The following is a 27464-nucleotide window of genomic DNA, read 5'->3' as shown; positions in this document are numbered from 1 at the left end:
CAACAAAGAAGATGGAAAGTCTTGGGGGACATATGAATGGTACCAGCAAATGTGGGCTATAGCCTTGATGAAGAAACTAACACAAACAGTAAAGGACAGGAACAATTTTAACAAGAAAAAAGAGAAATGACAAGCAATATGATTTAATTAAAAAGAACACAACTGGCAGCCACCAACATATGGACTCTTATGGAATGATTGTATAAGACACTGTAAATATAAAGAAAATAAGCCTTAAATAGGTATGATGTAATACACTTAACATACCTGTTGCTGTTCTTTACTAATATGTACTATGTATTGTATTCTTCTGTTTTAGGTTGATACGTTTTATGAAAGCAAATAAAAACAATTTTTAAAAATATTTGTTTCCTCAGGTGTGGCTAGGGGTTAATCTGAGAGCCAGCATTGCTAGTAGCTGCTGGACTGCTGCAATACTATTTTGAATCTTGTATACGCTGGGGCTTCTATGTAACTGCTATAACCATTATGTAAGGCTGCCTTATTGCTTTTGATATGTATAAGTGCCTTTAGGAGGTTACGATTTAATAGTTAAGCTCATAATGCTGTCTTCTGTAGCTTTGGGCACCTGCTAGAGACCTAGCTTGTTAGAGATTAGGTCACAGAACAGTCAATGTCCCTCAGCTGGGTCTTATCTGTGAGAGGCTAGTGGGCTGAGAGATGGTCTTTTGATGCAGCCTCAAGGACACCTCTTTGAAGCTCAGCTAGATAGCCACTAACGAGCTGCATGTGCTGAGAAACGGTAGCACATGTGATAGGAGGCTGGTGGGGAGGGAAAGGACTGATGTACCTTCAAGGACAGTAGCTTTGGCACTGGTCCAGATAGCTCTAATGAGCCGCATGTGCCAAGGATGGGCTGCATGTGTTGATTAAATAGGGCACCTGCCATAGAAAGGGTGGCATAGACAGGTCAACATGTCCTGCTCACACCAGCACAGTGTTCTCACACGTAGATAGGAAGATTCATCAAGTGCCTTGACACCCCAGATCACGGGACGGGTATACTTCAAAGAAAGTAAGATAGTATGGCTTTGATGCTTAGGTTCATGTAGCATAATCAATCATGTACCCTGTCAAGATATGATGATGTGATGTAAGATAGCGGCTAATGGTGCATTCCATCACCACTGTGCCTTGCTCTATAAAAGGTGCCGGTGCCGTTAGCTCAGGGTGCAGACCTTAATACCTCTCTGCGAGAGACCTTGGGCCTGTTCCACTGGGTAGGCAAGCCTGTTGTAGCCCAGTTCAGCATGCAGCCTGCAAGTGCCCGTGTGGAGACCTTGCAGCCTGTTCCCTTTATTGGGTATGCCCGTGTGCTTGTTAAATACTCAATAAAGTCTTCTTGTAAGTAAACCTTTGAATCTGCCTCCTTGATTCCATGGTACCGATCCTTAAAGTTTGAAGCAGCCCACAGCTGGGGCTAATACAAATCTTACTAGCTATTTTATTTAAATGTATTTTAAATTGAGTTTTATGTGTTTGATACCACCCTTGGAATACTGATGTGGTGACGAATGACTTGTAAAACTGGTTAGGAAATAGCATGATTTATAGCTTTTAATAAAGCTGTACACCTTGTCTAGGTGTACAAGGAAATTAGTTCCAGGATTGTTATTTCTCCCCAACTAATTAGTTTTAAAAAGAACCATCTGTGACTAAGTATGTGTAACGACTTGCGCATGTGCATACTGAATGGATTTTAATGGTATTTGCAGAAGCACTGGTTTGAAAGGGTCCTCTGGGGATCCCCATGCTGTCCTAGCTGCATTCCCCCTTCTGCTTTGGTTTCTCATGCTGGCCGGTTCGCTTGCTTGGTGGCAGCTGACCATGCTCTCCCTCAGGTGGCCCACTGCCATTCTGAACATTTTGCTCACAGGGAGTGGAAAGGGAATAAAGTAACATAGGTCCTTTTCCACTTCACAGACCCATTTGTAAAATGTGTGACAAGCTGTTGCTGCCAGTATTTTATTAAAAACATCACACGGATCCACACAGCTGTTCAAACTTTCAGTGAGCTGTCCAAAGTCCTGAATGCATTTAAGGAATAGGTTTCAGCACCTTGAACAGCTCATTGAAGGTTCAGACTAAAACCTGGTGTGGATTCACTGCCCCACTGACACTGGAGCCAACTGTCTCCACTGGTTAGTAGTTTCCCTCCCCCCCTTTGGGGGGCTGTCTGTGTTGGTTAGACATGTTACAGGACTGAGGGATTGTTTTTATGGTTTGATTACACTATATTGTGCTTTTTAATTATTTTGTTTTTTATTTGATGTATTGTGTATTTCACTGCTATTTGCAAGTCATTTTGAGAGACTGGTGTCAAGCAACTAATCATAATAAAGTAAAATTTCCATTTTTTTCATTACTATTATGCCATGTTGCATTATGTTAACTTCTTGATACTTGCTAGGCCTGTTACTGCTTCCCTTCAGCTCCACCGTACTGATAGCTTATAACCTTTCTGTTTGTTTGTTCAGGTGCGGCACAGAGTATCTGATCAGGTAATGGCTTTGAAGATGAACACACTAAGCAGCAACAGAGCAAATATGCTGAAAGAAGTCCAGCTTATGAATAGGCTTTCACATCCAAACATATTAAAGTAAGAAAGGTGGGGTAATGTCAGAGTGGGTTGTATGCTTGTATTGTATACGGGGGTGCATATCAAGTTTCATATACCACCTGTTACAGTCCTTCATGGTTTTGGAGATAACCTTGAATATTCAAGTACTGCCTCTTGAAAGTTCAGAAACCAGTTTTGGATCAGTGTTAAGACTCTTGTTTATACCCTTGCTCCCTGTCCCCTCCTATTATTCCTAATGGGTTTTGTTTGCTTATATCATAATTGTACCCCCTGCATTCTTAATTAAATATTGGATCTGCAAATGGTAAAATGCAAATTGAGCAGATATGTCTGCACATGTGTACTATAAATGTATAAAATCATCTTTGTGTAGGTTCACACAAAGGAGGACTGGCTTGTGGGTTTTTTTAATGCAAATTGGGGTGACAATATACTATGCAGGAAGCCTTGTATTGATATTACATGCCACTGAAGAACTGCCTGAATGTCATTAACTTTCACAATAATTGTTTAAATCTTCATTTGCATTGAGCCTGTGTGATGGAATGATTTGAACACTAAACAGAGTTCACAAACCTTAGGTATGTGAGAGATAACAATATGTAGTTTTACAGAGTGGTTGTGAACATAAATGAGAGAACCGATGTGTGCTGCTCTGAGCATGTTTTAAGAATTTTGAGATGATTTTTACTGACCTTCTATGCATACTGTAGTGAATACTGTTTTTCTCTGCAAACTTCTAAAGATTCAATGAAACAAAGAAATTATATTCCAAACAATATATACATTGGCACTGTGTAACATACAAGGGTGCTTGGTTCTCACTGACTCATAGGGGGTACTTTTACATGACCTTAAACGATAAAATCAGATACACCCAGGTTATAGGAAAAACCTGATAAGAATGAACTTTCACAGCTTTCCCTCAAAACAGAGAACATGAAGAGTACCCCTAAATGCCTAAAAGCACTTCAGATTACTCAGAAAACAGGAATTTGATAAATGCAGGCCAAGACACACTGAAAATGTGATGTGTCTAATGGTTTTAAAAAACCATGAAACATTGAGATTTTCGGTATCAAGCTTAGAGTGGAAACAAGAGGATGCCAGTATCAGACTTGAGAGGGAGAAGATGATGCATTTTCAGTAGCAGCCAGTTTTGCTTGAAAATACGATTTTAATTTTGTGTGAAATATAAAATATTTGCCCTTTGTTCTTTCCTTAACCATATTTTGTCAAACTCTTGAAACAATTCCATCTGTGTTTCTTGCTGTCTTTGTTGTGGGATTTTCTAGAAGTACACTAACATCTGTTGCATGCATGCAGTTAGTCATCCTGTACTTTCTTTATTCCTTTTTCCCTTTCCCCATCTATCTCTTTCTCTTTTGGTTAGCTTTATCCTGGACTGTTTAGAACTTTGAGTCAAAATCAGCTCTTTGAATTGTGCTTGGAAACAAAGTGGAAGTCAGTCTTTTTAACAATGCTGAGATATTCCACCTTGCAGATTGCAGTTAACAGCTGGGCTGCTCAATTGTGAACTGCTGAATTTTCCAAACATTCTTAAAATATAACCATGTATAACACACTGCATTGATCCAACATGGCTATTTTTTATTTTGTACTAAAAAGTATTGACAGCTCTGGTGCAAATGATCAGTGTCCACGAACATTAACAATGATATACAGAATGTTCAAATGTCATTTCGAAACATGGTCAGTTTACAAACTGTGGTTTGGCTTTATTATGGCTAGCAAACATATCCCGTTAAAATTATAGTTATTTCCAAAACTGAAAAGATAAGGGAGGAGAGAATGCTCTGAACAAGAGAGAAGTAGGTTGGTGGGGAGGAGCACAGTAGTCTGCAGGACAATCCTATTTGCCAAGCTGTGGATTGGCGGTTGGGCAGCATTGCATCTTCACCAAGCTTTAGTAAATGTTGGCTCAAATACTGATGCCCATTTCAGTATTTGATCATCTTTGTTGGTCTGTGGGCAAACTGAATGCTATATCTGTGAAGAATGTGTTCTGTGTACACAAATGAGACAGTTACTATTTCTCTTGCATGGTGGCAGGGTGGTGGTGCAGAAATATAGGTAGTCCATTTATAGACTGCTTTACTAGCCACACATCTCACTGTGGTTTACAGTAAGGAAAATGAAAACACATAGATAAACAATAAGCACAATATCAGATTTCCATTAAGAAAAATCCAAATGCTTACATACACAATATTCATATCTGTCGTAGCAATATCTGTATAACTAAGACTGGAAAACATTACTAGACAGCATGATACAAACTCCCAACCAACATGAAGCACACTATTTATGCAATCACTCACAACACATCACTCTCGCAGTCCATTCACGCAATCATTATACCCACTCACCAACTCATACTGTATGTCTACAAGTCAGTCACTCATTTCAGACCACTCACACTCAACAGTACTACAGCCTACATACACTCACTACACAAGGGATGACTGCCAAGGATATGAGAAACTAACGGACTTTTGAGTAATTGCATTCTACACACATCCTGACATGGCAAATTGGAGGAGGTGGGCAACAAACTGACAAAACACTGTGGAGAAAGGTTAAAATCTGCCTCCACCAGTACTATGATTCTGGTCCAAATCAAGGGAGGGGCTGTCCTGTGGCTGCTTTGATCTTAATTAGATCAAACATGATGCTCTGCAGATGTTGGTTTACAATTCTCTTTAGCTCCAGCCAGTGTGACCAAAGTTCAGGAATGATGGGAGTTGTAGTTCATCAACTGGAGCATCCTATGCTGGCTTCACCTGATTTAGACTGAAAGATCCTGTTCATGGATCTCTTGCATCACATCGAATGATGGTCTTCATAAAATCTTTAGCTCGCAGGTCACAATTTGTAAGACTGTATAGTGCCATGTGCTAATATAGCAGATGTCCTCATTACTTTCTATATAACTTTCTCCAACTATGTTTAGCACTAAACTTGACGACATTTTATTCTGCATATTTAAGCAGTCTCTGGTTTTTTTATGAGCACCTCTGAAATAATCTTTGAGGTAGACCTTGTGGAATAGTTGTTGCAGTACAGTGCAAGTATTTTGGATGGCATGTTGCAGAACTAGAGCATTGCAAAACATGACATTACTCCATGTACTGCAGTGATGGCTCGCATTTTGAGCAGAAATGCTAGTGCAAAATATTAGGATTCCACTTTCATCTTTTAAATCAGGCTCCTTATTCTAGCACGATTAAGGAGCTGGTTTGATGGTGAATGGTGCTGCAGTAATCATGTATCTTATTTGTAGTATGTACTTTCATTGGAAATGTGTTTTATTTATTTATTTGATTTATATCCCTCCCTCCCAGTAGGAGCTCAGGACGGCAATGCAATGGGGGTAGGTAACAAACTGAGAAGACAGAAAATGTGTTCATACAAATGGGTTTATAAACTGGGACTACAACATTGCGTCTGTTTACTTTGAGCTTTGTGACTTCTGTTACCTAAAACTGTTCATATGAACAAAATGTAGCTTGTTTAATTTCAACATCTGCACTGGCTTACTTTGTGCAATCTGTTACTCAGGTGCTTAGCATTGCACTTTTGGGAATTAGGAACATGGGAAACTGCCTTATATTGAGTCAGACCATTTGTCTATCTAGTTCCGTATTGTCTACACTTCCTCACAGTGATTCTTCAGGGTTTCAGACTGGGACCTCTCCCAGCCCTCCCTGGATATGCTAGGGCCATCTATATGAAAACCAGATACTACCCAAAATTATGAAGTTGGGTTGGAACTGAAGACAACGGGGTTTCCAGTCCCATATTTGCCTGTTAATGCTTATGGGCAGGGAAGCATTTACAAAGAAAGGGTAAATAAGAGTTCCCATCTTGCATAAATATATTTACATAGTCTTCCTGCCTATAGATTTTTCCCATCCCCACTTAGCATGTTGCATCAGTGTGGGAGGGTGCACACTCATGCTCACGTGGGTGACTATATGCATGCTCCCTTGAGTTCTTAAATGGAAGAAAGGTGAGGTATAAATGTAAAAAAATAAATAAAAATGAATGGGTGTAACTCTGTTCAATTGGGATGGTGTATTTTTTTTGGGGGGGGGAGACACCCAAGATATTTTTCCAAGAAGTGTGTATACATAGGAAATGCACAAAAATGAGTGGGACAACAATAGTGAAATGCATCAAGGATTGCTGGTGCCAACACTTTGAATAAAACAGGAGCTGGATTTGTTTCTGTTCCTGTACATATAATAAAGTGGGTTTTATTGCTTCTTGGATATCTACTTCCGGAATGCTGATGCAGGAAAGTACAAGATTTCATAACTTTGCACAGTCAGAATACTATTTTTAGAAAAGTTACTGGGCATGAAGGAGAAGTTGTGAAGGTCAAAAATGTGTTGTAGGCTTGTTTTTCATTTTTCAGTTAATTTTTCTGAGATTTGTATTCTATAGTTTAACATCGTTTCCTTTGAAATTGCCTTCAGGTCGCTATATAGTTGTTCTACAGTCAGTTTGGTTACAGTATGCATGTATGAATCCATGTGCTACAATGACCCAAGTAGCTTCATCCTCTGCACTTTGTTCCGTTTTAAGGTAGAATGTTGTATATTAAGTGGGATAGAAAAGGTTCTGTTTAATTTGTCTAATAAAACAAACAGATTTTCTTGGTGAAGGCAGCTCATTTCCTTGTTTTCCTTAGACTCCTGTTGCCATTATCTCTCCCTCACCCCCAGTTGTTAGGTAAGAGAGTACTGGGATTATGCTCAAAAGCAGCTTATTGTTTTACTACAGGCGGGCCCCGCTTATATGGCAGGTTCCGTTCCGGACCCCTGCCGTAAAGCGGAAATCGCTGTAAAGCGGAACCCCATTGAGTATAATGGGGCGCATTGCGCGAAAATGCCACAAAGGCGGCAAAATCAGCTTTAAAATGGGGAATGAAAGCCGCCATATTAGCAGAAGCGAAGTGCCGGGAAGCGGGGCCGTACTGTACTTGTTTCTTGCATCATACAGGACTTCATAGTTTCAAACCCTTTTTTTAAAGGACTACTGCCAATAAAGATTTTATGGTATTCCTTTTACCATGTGTCTCATGGTGTTGGCTTTTGAAACGGTTCATTTTCATTTCTGCTTACACTAAATAAAGTCCCCGAGTTGCCCCATACTAAAAATTAAACTTGTGTTCCATTCTTAGCGAGAGCCAGTGTGGTGTAGTGGTTAAGGTGGTGGACTATGATCTGGGAGATCAGGGTTCGAATCCCCACATAGCCATGAAGCTCACTGGGTGACCTTGGGCCAGTCACTACCTCTCATGCTCAGAGAGAGGCAGTGGTAAACCCCCTCTGAATACTGCTTACCATGAAAAACGTATTCATAGGGTCACCATAAATCGGGATTGACTTGAAGACAGTCCATTTCCATTTTTCATTTCCATTCTTAGTGATCAAACTACATGGCATAGCTCAAGGGTACTTTCCTAAATCATATTTAATGCTAATAACATTTTTGCAATTGTGAGATGTAAACAATTGGATTCGTAAGCCTTTATAGTATATAGAACCTATAATCTTCATTTAATAGAAACCCTGCAGTGAATTGGTGGTTCTTCCTTGGTGCTAAAGTCACATTTATGTGGCAATTGAAATTACACATGCTTAATTAAAATATGTACTTTTGGTTGCAAACTGTTGAAGTTTTAATTCAAGACTTAAGCTTCGGTGGTGGTGATTTGTTCACTGCTATGCTAAAAACAAGATTTTATGTACCAACACTGATGTCTGGGTAGTCTTGTTAGACATAAAACCTCTAGCTATAATAGTCATGGCCATTGTTGTTGTTATTAATTTATATCCCATCTTTCTTCCAGAAGGAAACCAGGGTGGCAAACATAAACAAAACATAGCTGGATAATTGTCAAAGCCACACCAAACACACCCTTAGCTAAGATGTCCATTGCAACATGAAGGCACAGTATTGATTTCTCTACTCCACACTATAATTTTTCTGTATGTATGAATGTGAAAGATTGCATTTGTTTGTGTCCCCACCCCCACCCCAAATCTCACAGATTTTTAGGAATAGGAAGAATTTGGAATCTATGCTCCATCTTCAACTACATTGGTTCAGTATAATAGAGCTAGAGATAAACTCATATACTTAGTGGTTTGGTTAAAGCAGCAGCTATACTATGATTCAAATGTGCTGATAACTTGTTTTAAAGTTGACAAAATACACTGTCTGTTTCTCATTATAAGAAGTTGTTTACTCCTGTTTTGTAGGTTTATGGGCGTCTGTGTACATCAAGGACAACTGCATGCACTTACTGAGGTATGACTGTATAAAGTACCAAGCTATTTATGATAAGAATTTCCTTTGAGCTAGTTGGGTTCCCTGTATTTGTTCCAAGACACATTGCTTACCCAGACATTCTGATGCAGTTCTCATGCAGGTATTAATTGTAAGGATTCCATCATCAGTCCTCTCTTTTTTTCTCCTATGCATTTGTAATTGGAATCAAATAAGAGACCAAGTCATTACTTGGTACGTAATATGCTACTACCACTCTTATAAAACTTGTGGTGTATGCTGTTTAGTATTTTAATATTATTGTAGTTTATATTTTAGTTTCACAACCCTTCTTTGCCTCACTAGACTATAAGGAAGGATATGATAAGAGCATCAGTGTTTGAGTAATTTAGCACCGTGAAATTTAATTTAATTCCTATGCTGCTTTATAAAATGGAGCAGGGGTCATTCCTGGGCACAGGGGAATTAATAGAGAGATGGAAAACAACATTTTGGGTTCAAAAGGCCAGGCTTGGTTCCAAACTGCATTTTTGCATGGCCATTTTATATGGCTTTTAAGCTAAAACATTTCAGGAGAAAGTCAAGTCACAACACGCTTGTAGTTTGCTTGGCTTGTGCCACACCTACTGTAATTTAGTCTCCCTGTGTGCAGAGCTTGGAATATTACTTTTAAAAAGTAATAAATTACAGTTACAATTACATGGCCCCCAAAAGTAGTAATTACCGCAACGATTGCAATTGCTCTGAAAGTAACCGATTACTTTACTTTTTCTGAAAAGTAATCACTACAATTACATTTCAGTTACTTTTTTAAAAAATACCTACAAGGTGCTGGCCTTGGCTGCTGTACACATCAAAGTAGCCTAAAACAACATTAAAAATAAACACACACATACAGAGGTAGTAGAATAATTCTTTTTATCCATAAGATAGCAATGGTGGTCTCTCTGCTGGTAAGGGAGGTGGGGAGGGAGGCGGGGAGGGAGGCAGAGGCCACTACTCAGATCTTTGCATGTCAAACCAAGTGCAATCCCACCCTTCAGCCAGCAAGCATAATCTCTCTGTCACTTAACCACCTCCCAGACCCTGCCTTGCCACCAACAAAGGGACACTCACCCAAGCAAACATTTTCCCCTCAGATGCAAAAAAGTTAAAATACTGCAAATGCAGCACAGTAGCCAGAGAGGGTGGCTCCTTTCTCCCTCCACTCCATTCTTCTCTACCAACATCCATTGTTTTCTCCACTCCACCCCATCTCGCTCTCCACCTCCCTCATCGCCTCCTACCCACCCACAGAGCATGAGGGAAGAGTGATGCTGCACAGAAGCCCAGTTTGAGACACATGATTTTCATCCACAAATCGGAGCAGAAGACTTTCCCTGCTCCCCCCCCAAAGTAATGCCCAAAAGTAATTCTGGAAATGTTACAATTACTCCACAAAAGTAGTAAAATTACTCCTAGTTCTATTACAATCAAAATGTAAAGGAATTACCCACTCGTTCCTCAAAAAAGTAATGAATTACAAGTAATTCGTTACTTGTAGCGAATTACTTCCAAACTCTGCCTGTGCGTGAAGGCAAAAGTCATTCGTTCAGCTGCTTTCCTTCAATAGTTCAGAGCAGGAACTTTATTCATAAGCATGTCTAAATTCTAATGCTACAGTAGCACTGGTTGTGTTTATGTTGCTAGTTAAGTAACATCTTGGATTCAAGGCAGATTAAAGATGGCAGTTTGTATCCAACTAAATAATAGTGCTTATGGAAGTTGTTCTGTCCATGCAACAGAATTTCCCTTCCATCTCCTTGACACTCCCCCTCATATCCCTTCCAAATCTGCACTGGAGAGTTGGGACACACACCCCAGAGCAGATATGGGGTGTGTGCAGGAGAAGGAGAGGAAGGGGGAGTTCATTTGTGCTTGTGGAAGTTGTGTTCTACTAATTTCCAGACATGTATTTCATAGACGATATAGTTTATAGAAGACTATGAACTACCTAAATTAAGCTTATACTTAAAAGGCATTTGGCAGAATACTTTCCTGGTTCATTTCTGATGTTAGTGTTCGTGTCTATTTTAGAAAGTATTATTGTAGTTGATTTATTATGTTAATATTTTGATTTATAATAGTGGCTAGGAATGGGGACTGGCATTTGCTCTAAATATTGTGTGATTTTTGCTTTGGTAGTCTTTTTTTAAGTAAACTTTTATTCAGAATTATACAATATAACATAATAAAATATAACCAAAGTTAGTGTTCACAAATTATTTGTATTAGTTCTTCAATATGAAGCTTTATAAATGTGGTTGAAACTTCTCTAAAACCCACTGGGGCACGTCGTAAACAAGGAAATTTCTCTGAAATGATCTCTGAGAAATTGGAGACTGTGGCTCCCTAAGATGGGAATTCATAGAAAGAAAAGGGAACCGGTCTTCCAGAAAGGTGTCTTGTCCATTTCACCCCTGGCTAACTTACACTGCTGTGTGAGCTTTTCAGCAAGTGCTAGCTGCCAGACATGTCACAGTAAGCCAAGGTATAACTTACAGGGACTGCATAAACATGCTGACTTCTGGAATGGAGCTTGCACCTGCTTTGCTCCTCCTCTGGCTTTTTAGCTCAGTTGGTTTACCATGTCACTTGAACCCAGAATTATGGTTAAGTTCTCTCCTCCTTAACCACAAGCTGTAATCATAGGACAAACCTTGTCCATGTACTGTGATTAAGAATAAGATACATTAACCATTATCCAAGGTTCATGTGACATGCTAAGCTGCACTTTGGCTTAGTTGCCGGGGAGGAGCAAAGCAGATGCAAGCTCCTCAGGAACCAGCATGTTTGCACTAATCTATACTTTGACTTAGTGTTGCATGTAAATGCAGCTGTCTCCTCACAGAGTTGTCCTCACTTTTCCAATAGAGAGCGATGTTCATCAAGCAACAATTAGAATGTAAAATATTTGGTCCTTGCATAGAAGAGATTTGCTTTGGCTCCAAAATATGGAAAGTAGGACCAACTTCATATCCAGTTGATGCACCTATTAATCTTCACTACTGTCGCTGAGATGATTTGGCAAAACACCTTCATTTTCAGGCATTCCTGCGAATGGTGTATTAGTGAGCCCCATACCTCACCTCCCTCCAGCATAAGAACAACATGCCCCCATTTATATAGTGAAGCTGTACTGGGGTCAAGTGCTACCTATTTGTCAATTTCAACATTGACTCCCAATGTTTTGCCAAAGTGGACCTTCCTCATTAGCAGTCTTGAGTTTATTTGGAAAACGAGGCAGGGTATAAGTTTTTTTTAAAAAAAATGACATGCATCTTCATCTGTTCTGTAGGGAACATCAATTAGGGTGTGTTTGTCCAGCAAGGAGTGAGTGGAGAACCTCCTACATGCCTACATTCAACTTTGAGACTTAGGTTATAGAGTAAGCGTGGAGTGAGAGAGTTCTCTAAAGTTGCATTTTTGTATTTTTTAGTACACTTTAAAATAGACTATTTCCAGTATTGTTCGTTCTTTAACTTTGCCTCCTACCACATTAGCCTTTTTCTCTAGTATTGGCTTTTCATTCAATTATTCATTCCAGGGAATCTATAAACATTTCCCAAGTTGCTGCATTCTTTTTCTCTTCCACTTCTCCAAATCTGAGGTGCCATCCCAGTTTTTGAAGTCTGATGTAGTGATTTTTGAAGCTTCTATCACAATAATAGTACAATTCTTATAGGTGTGTGAAGTAATGCAATGCTGCTGTCTCACCTGATCTGGATGTGTGGTTTACTATGGTTGCTAATTCTGCCTCAGTTCTCTGGCCACCCCTCCACTATTATCCTCCATCGCGAGGCCCTCTACTATGGAATTCCTAATGTTGCAACGGTAGGAAGTCCAGTACAATTTCATGATGAAAGTAGATGCTGGTTTCATTTCATCTTCAGAGGATACAGATGGTGTAGGGAAGAAAACCTGTCAATTTCACATACTTGAAAAATCTGTTGTATGTAGTTAGTCTTTGGATTCTAGGTTGTTTTTGTTGGGTGTGGGGAATGGTGAAATTGAGGAGGCTGTTTTCTTTTCACCCAGAGGTTCTCTTGCTATAGTTTCAGTGCCAAAAAAGAAAAAAAAGTGAGATTGATTATTCTTGTCAACTCTCCTCATTTTTTTGCTTTTTCACCTTGCAGCATTGCAGCAATGGCTCAGGAGCTCTTGTAAAGAAAGGGGTGAGCTGACAAAGTTCTTGTAGTGATAGGGCAGGGGTGGGGAATCTGATCTGGCTGGCATCCTTATCCCTTTTATCCTTTGTAGGCCAAATTTGACAGGTGTGGGGTTGCCCACTTGTCAATCACCTGATGTCACAATGACATCAGCTGATGATTGTTGGGATTTCAAAGCACTACACAGGGCTTACAAAGAGCCCTGTGTGGTGCTTTGAAGCTGATTAGCAGGTTTGAAGTCAGCATCTATCTGCTGGTGGGTGGTGACTTCATGCCTTTTTCCTGCAATGATTGGCTGCACAATCAGGTTTCCTAGGGGAATTCTGCTGTGCAGCTGATCCAGCCATGTCTCAACTGGCCCCATACATGATGTCATATATGACATTAAGTGTGATGCAGGTGGCCATGGTTTGGAGGAAAACAGCCTCACAGGTCAAATTGAGACCTGTACTGGGCCAAATTTGGCCCTGGGCCAGAGGTTCCCTACCCCTATATTAAGGGGCAGAAGTTTTGGTTGAGGGGTGACTCTTCCTCTTGTTGTCAGCCTGGAGTGGTCTTTACAGGGAAAAGGTTGGCTTCTCAAAGTTTCACAAGCAATTGCAGTAAAGGCACTTCTGAATATCAGTTGCTGGAAACCACAGGAAGGGAGAGTGCTCTTTGCACTCAGGTCCTGCTTGCAGGCTTCCCATGGGCAACTGGTTGGCCACTGTGAGAACAGGATGCTAGCCTAGATGCGTCATTTGCCTGATCCAGCAGGCTCTTCTTTTTATAAAGGTGTGGATGAAATTTATCTTGAGCATAGTTATCCCTTCTGAATAAGGTGGTCCATTGTTAAAAGGCTACATATTGTTTCAATGGTATTGAATCAGGCTTGTATAGTATTGGCAAAAGTAAATAAAATATTTTGTGGAAGCACTTTCTGATACAAAAAGCCCATATTGTAGTAAGCCATGTTGCTGTATTGCATACTTTGGCATGAAATGACTTTTTGGTTTGGAAGCTGTTCTTCAGTGATTCAAGAATTCAATTATGAAGTCTCTTGAGATCTTAATGCATATTTCATGCAGTTATTTTTAGTAACTGCCAAGGCCTTTGAGAAACTTGAACTGAGTTTGGCACTTGGTCTGCACAAATAAAATATATTTCATTACTTTATAAGTAAATATTTTTTTGATTGTATGTAAAAATTTGTTGTGACATTTTATACTATGTGCACCAATTTGTATGTGCGAATGTTTTAAGATTTTTTTAAACAAAGTTTAAATTGGAGTTGTTTTAATTTTTTTAAAATTGCTAAAATGTTTATCAGTTTCTCATGACTAATTGAAGGGCCATAGCTCAGTGGTAAAGCGTCTGCCTTGCATGCAGAAGGTCCCAGGTTCAATCCCTGGCATCTCCAAGTAGGGCTAGGTGAGTACCTGCCTGAATCCTGGAGAACTGCTGCCCGTCAGTGTATATAATACTGAGCTAGATGGACCAATGGTCTGGCTCAGTATAAGGCAGCTTCCTATGTTCCTAATCTGATGCAACAACCATAAAAATGTTTCCTTGAAATTTTGCAGGAAAGTCTAAAAATTTAGGCCATCTCCTTCATCAGCATTTTGACAGGGATAGAATCATAGAATCATAGAGTTGGAAGGGGCCTTGTAGGCTATCGAGTCCAACCCCCTGCTCACAGCAGGAAATCCACAGCTAGAGCATCTCCCGCAGATAGCTGTCCAGCCTCTGCTTGAAGACAGATCATAACAATAGACTAAAATGGCCTGGTTCAGATGTTGCCATATGCCAATAAAAGAAGCTATGGTTAATGTGAATGTGCAGCATGCTAGTGCATGCTGTTCAAATGTTCTGGCTGAGCATCTCCCTGTGTCTGTTGTACTACCAGGAAACAAGCCAGTCTACCTTGTCATAACTCAGAACCTGGGCTCATGGTTTGTTTACCCCATACAAACAATGAGTAGTAAGCCAAGAACAAACTAGTAAAATGTTTTGACCTACAAGCCTTAAGCTTATGTGTTTCTTCCTTCCGTTTTTCCTCAATGGATGGCAATTGAATACTTCCATTCCTGGCTTAGTAACATGCAGCAATTTGCTGATCATGCAAATCTGGCAAACTGTAGTTTGTGATCTGGGAAACTATGGTTTGTGCAAATTAAAGCTGCTCTTTTAGTTGAACCTGACAAAAATATGGTTTGCTGCTAAACCAAGAAAGGAAATTTGATCATTCATGGAGAGAGGAGGCAGCAAAGTACAAGACCAAGCTAAGGTTTGCGCCTGGAATAGTTTTAAGTTGTGTAGCAAGAAGATATTAATCACTTTCTTCCAATCATGGACCACCTGCATAACGACTTTCCAGTTTGTGTTTACATGTTTAAGAGGGAAAATGGATTGTTATACCTAAAACTGAATTTTGTATTAGTTGATACTCACTGTTTGGCTCTGTGTCTGTTGCGATAAAGGTCAGGTCTGGAACTCTTAAGACATATGGGATTTTTTAAGCATATGTTGAAATGGATCCTATGCTATATCATAAAATGATTTTGAAACATCCCTCCAGCTTCAAAAAGCCTTCTTGCTTCTAAGTGGGGGAAACGGTAATTCCTGGCAAAAAGAGCAGAAAGAGGGGGAGACTGCAGAGATTTCACAAGTGCCGGGGAATGCCTTCATGGGTGCCATTGTGCCCACAGGCACTGCACTGGGGACACCAGGTCTAAACTTTTGACTTGATTTCATATTTAGGCAGTTGCTTCAAAGTGTGTCCTGGATATATTTTAGCTTTGTGAACCAAACCAGCAATTGTGAACCAAACCGGCAGTTCAAAGGCACTTGTACACTATTTGGCCCATGCTTAATGAAGGGTGGAGGTGGCTTTGTTGTAGTGAGAAATAGTCGTGCTATTGTTCTTCCCATCCTCCTTTTTAAAAGCATGGGTGACGGCGCTTCAGCACAAGAGTCTGCTTTAAGCCTGTAATAAGAATTTGTAGGGGAACCAAAACTCAAGGGTTTCACTTCCATTGGTGGTTCAATTCACACATAATGCCCAACTGAGGTCAAGTGACTGGGAGTACCCAGCAAGCTTCCCCTTTTCCTCAATTCCTAGTTATCGTTAACCATAGTTTGCTATGATAGCTGAACTGATAACTTATGGTTAGCACTTTGCCTCCCAGACACAACTTGAAAACCTGGTTTTGGCTAGCAGGAAGGAAGTGGAGGAGGGAAACTGTATGTGATGAGGAAGCATGCAAGCCCATAGAGGAACTCCCAGGTGCCAAACTATGCATGGCATTCTACCTGAATTGAACTAGCAAGTCTTCAGTCTATGTCTTGATCAAAACACATAACGTGGATTTATCTTTATCTGCTTGCAGTGTAATTGGGCAACTTTATTTTCTATTAATAATTTAATTTTTAATCTGCCTGTTAACAGAGTAGTACATGGTTTTTTTCCACGTCAGCATCCTCGTGCAGGTAGTTTCAAAAGCAATCTAACTTTCTTAAGTTTACAAACAGTTGGGTGACTTCTGTCCCACGCTGTGGCATTTGTCTTTAGCTTCTTTCCCAAAAATTTTTAGTTTGTGGTCATTGGTTACCAGTTTGCACCCCAGGTCACTGGTCCAATTGTCACTACTGAGCCTATAAAAACTGGGTGCTACTACACTACACTTCTAGTATTTCTTATTAAGGGGAACCATTCGAGGAAGTTTTCTTTTGTGGATTTGATTGAGTCCCTAAAAATCACTATACCTCAAAGGTTTTGTGAGCAGATCAACCATAAAGCTTTAGTGCTGTACACCGCCCTGGGAGCTTATTGCTATAGGGTGGTCTAAAAATGTAAATAAATAAATAAATAAATAAAATAGTGACCCTTTGTGAATCCCAGCATAGCATTTTGGGATTATTGCTGTTTTGAAAGCTTACATGCCTTGACAATTGCAGTGTAGGTAAGATAGGATGATTTGTCACATCCTTAAAAGTGCCAGTATGTACGCTGCGATATGCCAATCTCCCTTATCTAGGTTCTTCTCAAGAACACGTGCTAATAAAGATAAATATTATATAACCATTTACATCTAGTCTTGATACTGATCTGTCCTTTTTTCCAGCATGCATTGGGCAGCTGTTGTGTGAGAGATTGACACATGATAAAATGATCTCATATTGTTGTAACTACATAAAATAAGGTTTAAAATAATGTGAACCCATAATTCTGTCTACCATTGTTGGCTCATGGATTGCTTCTGTATTTCACCCAGGGCTGCTTTATATATGCTGACTAGCTGGGCATTTTCTTCATATTATCTCTCCAATATATCAATTCAAAATAATCTCAGTAAGAATTGAGTAGTATGAGACTATGGCCTGTTTACGTGGGACCCCAGATCCACATTAAAAACGCTGCTTTTTCCATCGTGATTGATTTTGACAGTTCACATCCGCCCTCGCTATGAATAAATTGGCTGTTTTTCTTTGTAGCATTCACACACGTGTGCGTTTACTGCTATCAGCGTTTCCTTGTTGCCGCAACCGCACATTAGTATTTAAATGTGGAGGCGGGGAAGGGGCGGTGTTTCCCTAAACGAAGGAATTGGCGCTTGAAAGAAAGGGAATCGCTCCCACGCATGGCTGTTAGGCTGTCCCTGCGTGAGATTGGTGTGCCTTTCGCACCCCGGGACAAGCCTCAGCATGCGTTCTGGGAAACATAAAAAAACCCCAACCAATTATCTTTAGAGAGACATTAAAAGCAGCTACTAAAGGAAGCATTGACCATTTAATATTATCGCTCTCCGTGAGTGGAGCAGATGCCGAGATGAGTTGCCAAGGCAGCTCTCCTTTCCCCTTACCCCAGCGGCACCTTCGCCAGCCTCCTCTTGCCGTGGCTGCGAATAGGGTGCATGCATCAGCCCCGGGGGGGGGGAGAGATCCAGCTTTGAGGGGGAGCGGAGGGATGCTACGAGGCAGAAGAGGTCCTCCACACACACACACTTTCTCACACTCTCTCGCACACGCTCATGCTAGACGTAAACAACAACGCCAAAACCACAGCTCCGAGGAATTTTACGAGCTCCAGCCCTGCTACCCTCAATGAAAGGTTGGGGAATGTGATTTTGTTTAAAGGAGCAGGGAGGGAAATGTATTAGGGGGGAAGCGGGAATAAACGGGAGAAAGGAAGGCAAGAGCAACCGGAAGTTGCTTCATCAACCACAGGAAACAAAATGATGCCCCGAGACAGTGAAAGGGGCGGAGAAAAGGGAGGATCTAATGGTGAGGAAACTGCGCAGCCAGAAAAGGCACTTAAAAGGTAATACACGGTAGAAGCAGGTGCAGATTTTAAAAGCAAATGCTGGCTTTTATCGCATCCATTTAATCCAGAGTTAAAGGCAAAAGCAGTAGTATGCACGCCTGTTGGGTAAAACGTCAAGTAAACAGTCCAAATTAAAAGGATCTGCAAAAAGCAGCGGATGCACATTTTTTGGGCATGTAAACAGGCCCTATAGGTCATGGAGGCCAGTATCCATTTTTGTAACAGCAAAAAGTATTCCTGTTTCTGTACAAATGTCTTCCATAAGAAGCTTACAACCTGTCCACACAAAGGCTTTTCCACATGATGCTACATATAGGAGGTACCATGTGGAAAGAATAAGCGATCAGGTCATTCACATGTGAACCAGTTCTTAGTGTTGCTGTACCTCTTGTTATGACAGAACCCTTCCTCCAGTTGCATTGTACTGCATATGGATAGAGGTTGCAAATTTATTAATTCACTGCCTGTTCTGCCCCCCCCTTTTACCCAGATAGATACAATAAAAGATGTAGCATGGTTAAGTTCACATAAAGAGCTGGGAGTGTGTATTTTCTGAAGATTTTGGAGCATGACTATGAATGTGAGTTTGTGCAAGATTTATTTTAGAACTGAATATAAGTTTCATGCACTGCTTTCCTGCATAGTACATGGGAAAGACCTATAGCTAGTTGTCTGCAAACGTAAGACCAGATTAAGAACATTGGAAGAGACTTGAGAAGATCAGGGCAAAAAGAATGGGAGTGACTGAATCTGTGCTTTCTTATACTATTAATTTCTCTAATCCTGAATTTGCTAATATTTTCCCACTAATATTTTGAAGGACCACACATCTTTGCAAACACCCAGAAGTAAAAACATCTAGTGTGCAATATACAAAATCAACAGTGTAAATTAATATGGATGAATTTGTAGTACTTCTCTTAAAGTAGATTCTGCCAAGATTTGAGAGAATGATACTCGGCTGAAGCAACCAATGAACCCAGTAGGCCCTCCCCTCCCCTTTGTAGCTCTTCAAGGACAGGCTTGCATTTTTAGTAGAACTTGAATTGGAGCACTAGTGTTCCTGGCCTTTAGTTCTGAGCTGCCATTGTTGGTGTACTTAACCCTTATGCCAGTTGGAAAAAAGTTCTCTGTTGCTTGGAAAGCTACAGTTTGTTTTGTACTTCATGGGATTAAGGGTGGACATGTGATTACACTTTTATTTCTTTTTTACAGAAAAATTCTCTTCACTTTGAAACCTATTCCAAATATATAATTAGGTGGAGCCTTCGAAGTCTTATCCCTGTATTGAAAAGAGTTTGATTAATTTATCGTTAAGTGTCGTACAATTGTAAATGCATTTCTTAAAATTTATCTTGTAACATTGGCTAGAGCAAATTCCTATTGAATAGCTAAGTTAGTTTAAAGTATAGACGTTCAGAACCTGCATATTTGAAATTTCAAGGGACAACTATAAAACTGGCACATCTTCCAGTACTCCCATTGGGATGGATAACTTGTCGGTAGGAGAAGAGTGGGATATCTGAGTAGTAAAGATCAAGTTACCATTCATCTTAGATTCTTGATTATGGGTGGCTGTCGGGCTGGTGAAAGGAGCTGTAGTCTTACAAACGTAAAGAGAAATGAGCCCAGCCCACTGTTACCATTCCTCCTGGGGTGAGGCTTTCTCCAGATCTGTGCATGTAAGGAGATTGGATCTTGTCTTTTTTAATACACTAACTGCATGAACAGATAAGATTAAGTTACAGTTACAATGGACAAAGTACTCTGAAACCAAATGACCAACCAGAATGAAATTGGATACAGTTGCACTTTTAAAGGTCTTTCATTATTAAAGGTCTGTTCTTAATTAAACCTTTATTAAAGGTTTGCACTCAGACATTTGTGCAGTATCTGCATATGGGACAACTCAATGCTTTCCACTGCAAACTTGTTTCACTGTGTCTTCATAGCACTTAGCAAACATAATATCCATATAACACATGATATTCAGTGGTGTCAGTCCACCAGTGGAACAGACACAGTTTACAGAATTGATTCCTGCTCTCCCTGCAGTCCTCTCTGCATGCCCCAACTCTGCTTTGGAGAGTTGGGTCATGGAGGGGAGGGGACAGAGGAAGATGTAGCCCTGTTGCATCATAAGGTTCTCTTGTGTGATGTTGGATAGCATCCTTGTGGGGGGAAAAGAGGGATTGTGGTAGAAATGTAATATACTAATATGCTTGTAAGCTGAATTAAAAAATGGGTAATACTAAAATACTTGGTAGGTCTTATATGCAGTAGTCACAGCAAGCTAAACACAGATTCAGTTCAGTTCAATTTATGAATTGCTTCACAGAAAATCCCAACGTGATTTACAGCAACATACAATATATGCAAAATAAAATCCATTAGAACAAAACAAAAATGAATAGTGTTCAACCACACGACAATATGAAAATAATCAGCCCTTTTGCATTAGAATGAACATAAGAAATAAACAACCAAAAGTCAGACCATTGGCACTGTCCAAATGCTTGCAAGATTAAAAATGGTTTTGCCGGGTGCTGGAAAGATGACAAAGTTGGTGCCCAGAGAGTCTCCCTGGGGAGGACAGTCCACAATCTGTATAGCGAGGACCATAGAAAAGGCACCTTCTCTTCTTGCTGCCTTCTGAACATCTTTCGGATAAGGCACATAGAAGTACTTCAGATGCTGATCTCAGGTGTTGAGTAGTTTCATGTGGGGAAAGGCATCCTTGAAGGATCCTCAGCCATGCAAGGCTTTATAGCTTAAAACTAGCACTTTGAATTAAGCTCAGAAACAAATTGGCAGCCAGTCCAGGCAGGCCAGAACTGGAGTTTTACATTCAGACCACCTAGTCCTAGTTAGTCTGGCCACCACATTCTGTACTAACTACAGTTTCTGAACAGTCTTCAAAGGCAGCCCAATGAACAGCACAGTGCAGTTATCTATCATATAAATTAACAGAGCATCACCAAAGCCAGGCTGTCCTCATCCAAATAGGGTCACTGCTGGATCATCAACCAAAGCTGACAGAAGGCACTCTGCAACATATCAGTGCTTGATCCAGGAGTACTCCTAGGCTGCACACCTGTTCCTTCAGGAGAAGAGTGACCCCATTTAGATAAGGCATAAATGGTCAAGGGAGCCACTTTCTAACAGTGTGTCTATCTTGTCTGAATTGAGTGTGTTGGCCCTCATGTAGCCCATTATCAAGGTCAGGCACTGGTTCAGCACATCTAGCACCACACTTGCTTCTGATGTAAAGAAAAAATAAAGCTGCATGTCATCAACATATTGATGATTAAGCATTCCAGGTCTGCAGATGACACCACTCAGTGGCTTCATGCACATGTTAAAAAGCATGGGAGATGATATTGAACTCTGTGGAACCTCACATTGGAGACTCCATGGAACCAAATAATACCTCTCAAGCACCATCGTCTGGAGCCAACCATCCTAGTAAGAGCAAAACCACTGCAAGGCAGTGCCCCCACTTTCAGCCTAGATGCTTCAGAAGGATATTATGATTCCTGGAATCGAAAACTGCCAACAAGCCAAGGAGCATCAACAGGGTACACTCCCCTGTCTCTTTTCTGACACAGGCAATCCTACCAGGTGACCAAGGCAGTTTCAGTGCCAGCACCAGGCTGACACCCCTGTTGAAATGTTTCTAGAAGATCAGGCTCATCCAAGAGTGCCTGGAGCTGGCACTTTAATTATCTTATGTCTGAAATAGATTCAGGCTGATGGGCTTATGTGGTAAAAAAAGCATGATTTATTGAACTGGGAATGAACCATGTGCTTGCACTCTCCTGCCCAATTTTGACAAAGCTTTCTTGGTTTCTTAAATCACAATTTAAGGTAGGAAACTATGTGCATCATCTCCCATTCTCTTAATGTTGTTTACACCAGGCAAGCTACTAGATGTATTACAGGTAGATATGTAGCCATTACTAGGTTTTCTTAGCCTCGTGAACTGCTACCTTTCCTTTGTAAACCCTGCTTTGGTATTGAAGGCGCTATATAAAGAGAAGGTGGAACAGATGGGAGCATATGACAGTGGTAGGCTACTAGGGGTAAGCTGTATTCTATTTTAGTGGAAGGATTTTATTTATTACATTTATATTCCTGGCTTCCAAGATGGCATACATTGTTCTTCCCCTCCCTATTTTATCCTTACAACAACCTTGTGAGGGTAGATTAGGTTAGGAAACATTTACTGGCCCAAGGTCACCCAGTGAGCCTCATGGCCAGGGCTGTGGAGTCGGTACACCAAACCTTCGACTCCGACTCTTCTATTTTTCTACTGTCCAACTCCGACTCCACTCAAAATTGCTTCCAACACAGCCCTAGAAAGGGCTGTAAATGTCTTTTTAAATTAGAAGCTCTCATAGGAGCATTTTTATGGCTGCCTGAATATGCGCTGATCTTGGCATCACAGCATTTGTCTTCATCTGGGTCCTGTGTCATACACTGACACACAAAATGTTTTACATCTTGAGTTATGGTGAAATGCTCAACTACAGCTGACTTCATGGGAAGCTTCTTTGACATTTTGAATTTATATTTTAAAAAAATTGTCAATCAAAATTTATTTTGAAGGAGGAGTCGGTACATTTCTACTGACTCTGACTCCACCCAAAATTGCTTCCGACTCCACAGTCCTGCTCATGGCACAGTGTGGATTTGAATCTTGGTGTCCCAAGCCCTAGCCCAACGCTTGTAACCACTATACCACACCGGCGCTCTGTCCTTCAGATGATGGCATGGAGGAGTCAAAGGTATAATGGATTGTGAGTGAGAATATGTTCTGAGAAAAATACGAAAGAAGCACTGCTTATGTAAAGAAACTCTTTGAGAAGAACAGCTGGAGATTATATAGCAGGATGGTGGTCTCCTGGAACTTAGTACCATGTAAAGGAGGTGTGGTGCACTGCAAGATGACCTGGAATCAACACTGTTCCAAAACTGCACATTCTATCAGAACAATTACACCAGTGGTTAACTGTGATGTACAGTGTGGATACTGTGGTTCAGCTGTTTTAACAGTCAAAAGTATAGCTACTGTTTCCAACCAAAACCTTTGCATGGATCCATAGGGTGCTGGATGAAGCAAGGGAAAGGGCTGTAGCTCAATGATAAAGTATCTGCTTTGCATGCAGAAGGTCCCAAGTACAATCCTTGGTGTCTCCAGGTAAGGCTGAGAATGCCCCCTCTTGGAAATCCTGGAGAGCTGCTGCCAGTTGGTGTAGAACGGGTGGGGAACCTCAGGCTCAGGGGCCAAATGTGACCCTCCAGGTCTTTCTGTCCAGCCCTTGAGAATCTCCCTGAATTACATCCCTCACTGTATAGCTTCTTGATCACCTCAAGTGCTCTTGCCTGGCTAGAATGTCTTTGGACTATAACACCACTTGCTTGCTTGAATGAGGGTGGACAGGGGTGTTTGTGTGTGAGAGAGACATACTTCCGATCTTTGTGTGGCCTCCTGTAACAGATTAACGTCTGTTGCTACACCTGGTTTTTGCCACTGGGCCTACCCACCAGTGGCATGCGGTCCCCAGAAAGTTGTCCATGGGGGAATGTGGCCCTCAGACCATAAAAAGCTTTCTATCTCTGGTGTAGGCAGTACTTGACTCATGGTCTCCCTTGATATAAGGCAGCTGCCTATGTTCCTAAGCAAGTTACTGGGTTATTGTTGCTTAGGTAATATTTTTATAAGGTTGACTCATAAATTGAATAAAATTAAGGTAATTTAAATGAATAAATTACTTGACAGAATAGAGCAAAATGTGTGCAAGACTAAAATCATGTGCCACCAACATATCTTTCCTACATGTAAGTTGGTGGGTATCTCTGTTTCAGTTATGGCATTAATCACATACACGCAGTGGACTCTGAGAAAACTCATTATTGCTGCGTCAGAATCTTGTATTTACCTGGGGCAAGTAGCTGTGGCACCTTAAGGGCAATTAACTTCCAATAATCTACCTTAATATGCACAATTAATTTGCTTCTAGCCAAGATCACTACATAACAAAGTCATGGTTCACAAGTGGTAAACAACTGAACTTTTTTGTGAGGTGGCCTTCAACTCTCCTGGCATAAGACGTTGACAAACTTGAGCTGGCTCCAAAATTCTGAGCCAAGTAGTTTGGCATCTAGCCAAACAACACTTCCTTTTGATCCTCTTTAGATCCTTGAGTGTTCTGGACAGCTAGAAATTAACAGATATTTGATTTGTAGTTCAGAGGATGGTATAATTGCTGGGTCACTGGTCTGTATTAATTTAATCCCACTCAGATATACATTTTTGGTCTGAATGCATTTGAAGAAGGGTCACATATAAAAAGAATGTTGTATATTCATGCTTTGTGCACTTATTTGGTTCTTGTGGCTTAACAAGTGTGACTTATTTAATAGTACTTTTCTACAACCCTGATGACTAGGCTGGCTCACAGAAATATTTCATTAAAATGTATAGTGTTTAGCAGTCAGTGCCAGCACCAGAAGGTGGCCAGGTTGGGCCCTGGCTGAGGGCCGCAGCAGCCTAGAGGGGCCCCTAAAGGGCCCTTCCTTAGGGTGGAAGATTAGTTAGCGCTCCCGTTCTGTGATTTGCAGCACCGTCAGCTCCCAACCCTGCCGTGGATTGTGGAAAGGGAATGCTCTGGTACCCCTCCAATGCAGTCAGTGCGGGCTTCAGTTAGCCCGCACAAACTCCCCACCTACTTCTCCTGTCCCTGTGAATGATGTGCGTGCTGTGTGTGCATGCCGTCAACCAAGATGGCAGCGGGGGCGTCTTGGTTGATGGTAGGCATGTGCATACAATGCACACATCATTCACAGGGACTGGAGAGGTAAGTGGGATGCACAGGCAGGCTTATTAGCCCCGTGCTGCCTGTTTGGGGGGCTGGGCTATGGTGCCACAGACCCAGGGTACACTGGTGCCCACAGACCCAGTCATTCCTGGCGCTGGCCCTGTTAGCAGTTATGAATCTATTCTAGATGGGAACTCTTTTTATAGTAGAAATGTAGGGGGAGAAAAAAACCTTGATTTACTTCATAGCACCCCCTGCTGGCTAAAAGTAACCATGTTAAAAGAAATCCAGGAGGATTTCCAGGAGTTCTTGAAGATGCATTCACCTATCATTCATAAAGTTAACAAATTCTTTACTTTTATGACTGTCAAAGACTTGTCCCCCTGGGATCCCTTGTCCTTAGTTCTCCAAGTGCTTCTGAAAACAGTCCCACTCCTTTGGGCCACTGCTTCCCAGGCAAACTCTCCCTCTTTCAGGAGTAACTACTTGCGATAGTACTCCCACCACCCTTCCTCCCGGTTCCTTTCTCTGAGGGAAGGGACCTCAGAGTCCAAATGCGAATTCCAAGGGATTAACCCTCGTCAATTAACAGTAACAGTAGCGTTCAGCAGTCAGAGGACTAGATTTAGAATCCTCAGTTCCAATCCAATACACACCGTTTGTAAAAGGATATTTTATTTAAACGTAAATGAGTTGGTATTTACAAAGGAGAGCAGCGGTTTGTTTCCTTAAAGATATTCACCCACAGATGGGTTACACGAGGCACATTGGCATGACAAAAGGGGAGAGGTTCAATTCAGACAAAGGAATACAACAAAAGTCTTTCTAAGCTAAGATCCTATACTTACAATAGATCAGCCTGGTTCCTGCAAAAGACTTTCTCTCTCGCATTTCAGGCAGGTTCAGTAGATGGAAAATAGGGGACTCTCTTGGAAGTTTCTCCTTCCTTTTTTATGGAGTTTAACAGTCACCAAAGAGGGGGGGAAGCAAACAGTCATCTCCCACCTCTGCAGGGTCTACTCCTTTGAAGCCTTAGAATATAAGGGAACCCTCCGGTCTCATCCAGGGGTTCTGCTCTACACACCCCTTCTTCCTGACTTCTAATCCCAGGAAGCTGATAAGGAATAATAGCTAGAGATCAGTTACATCTCCTTGCCCAGGTTGTAAATTGCTTGTCTAACCCTGAGCTGCAGATCTCCCCCAGTGGAAAGTCTTAGGCAATCATGGGCTCCCAGAATCCTCTCTGGTGGCCCATTTCAGCTTGACCAAAGTTAGCTATTCTTGACCATAACAATTTTAAAGAATTGGGTGTTGTGAGAGTCAAGATAGTTATGCCCTGTTTCCACATTTGTTACCATGGGATCGACAATGGGGTAGCCTTTGTTTTTGGTGTCTTGTTCCTGTTTTATAGATGAAGAAATAACTATGTATTTAGTTCTCTCCTAGACCCATGAGACAGTTATCTGAACAGCTCTAAAATAATATGATATATTTAATTACTAAGAATGTTTAGTCTGGTTAACACGTAGTATATTAATAGTTGGATGAACTTCCATTTGGCATACTAAGCCCAGGAAGAACTCCCCACCAAAGAGCTTAAGAGCTTTTTTGCTTTGAAGTACAGGCAGCTTTAAATGTAACTCTTATTTTTTTTATGGAAAAATCTTTTCTTTTCAGTATATCAACTGTGGTAATCTGGAACAGCTGTTAGATGGTAATCAACATCTGCCCTGGACAGTAAGAGTGAAGCTGGCACTGGACATTGCTCTGGGACTCAGTTACCTTCACTATAAAGGCATTTTCCATCGGGATCTGACATCGAAGGTACCATGTCTCCCTATCAAATTAAAGTATTTGACAATAGATGTGTTAAACTTAGTGGACTACAAATGTTTTCAGGTAGTTTTATTCTTCCCAGCCCCTCTCGGTGCCTCAAACTGTAAAGCTGTTATATAAAATGTCACTTAAAAGGATTGTCAGAAAACATAGTGTATTGGATTAAGCTTTCCTAGAACAACTCATGTTGTCTGAGAAGAAACTAACGTAAAGTAGAGGTCACAAATAAATGAGTCAGGATTATGTTCCTGGGAAGATGGTTGCACAACTTGGGCTTCTTTAATTTGTTCACAGCAAATTCTCCAAACCCCTAGTCACTGAAGTCTAGGAATCCAAATGCTACACATCTTATAGAGAAAACTACAAAAAGATGC

General features: G+C 40.9%; 1 protein-coding gene across 5 annotated transcripts in view; it reads left to right on the top strand.

The window, feature by feature from the left end:
* The window catches only part of TESK2 (testis associated actin remodelling kinase 2), a 106560-nt gene that overhangs the window by 51692 nt on the left and 27404 nt on the right, over positions 1–27464 (top strand). For 3 of the 5 annotated variants that reach the window (XM_061632765.1, XM_061632763.1, XM_061632762.1), the window contains 3 exons: positions 2499–2620; positions 8896–8944; positions 26932–27078. In XM_061632765.1, coding sequence (XP_061488749.1) covers positions 2499–2620; positions 8896–8944; positions 26932–27078 — 318 coding nt within the window. The remainder of the gene's footprint in view (positions 1–2498; positions 2621–8895; positions 8945–26931; positions 27079–27464) is intronic. The other 2 variants (XM_061632766.1, XM_061632764.1) reach the window with 2 other exon arrangements.

Source organism: Rhineura floridana, chromosome 6 (genome assembly GCF_030035675.1).
Source record: "Rhineura floridana isolate rRhiFlo1 chromosome 6, rRhiFlo1.hap2, whole genome shotgun sequence".
Classification (NCBI taxonomy): Eukaryota; Metazoa; Chordata; class Lepidosauria; order Squamata; family Rhineuridae; genus Rhineura; species Rhineura floridana.
The sequence above is the reverse complement of the archived record's forward strand: the minus strand, read 5'-3'. Positions and strand labels throughout refer to the sequence as shown.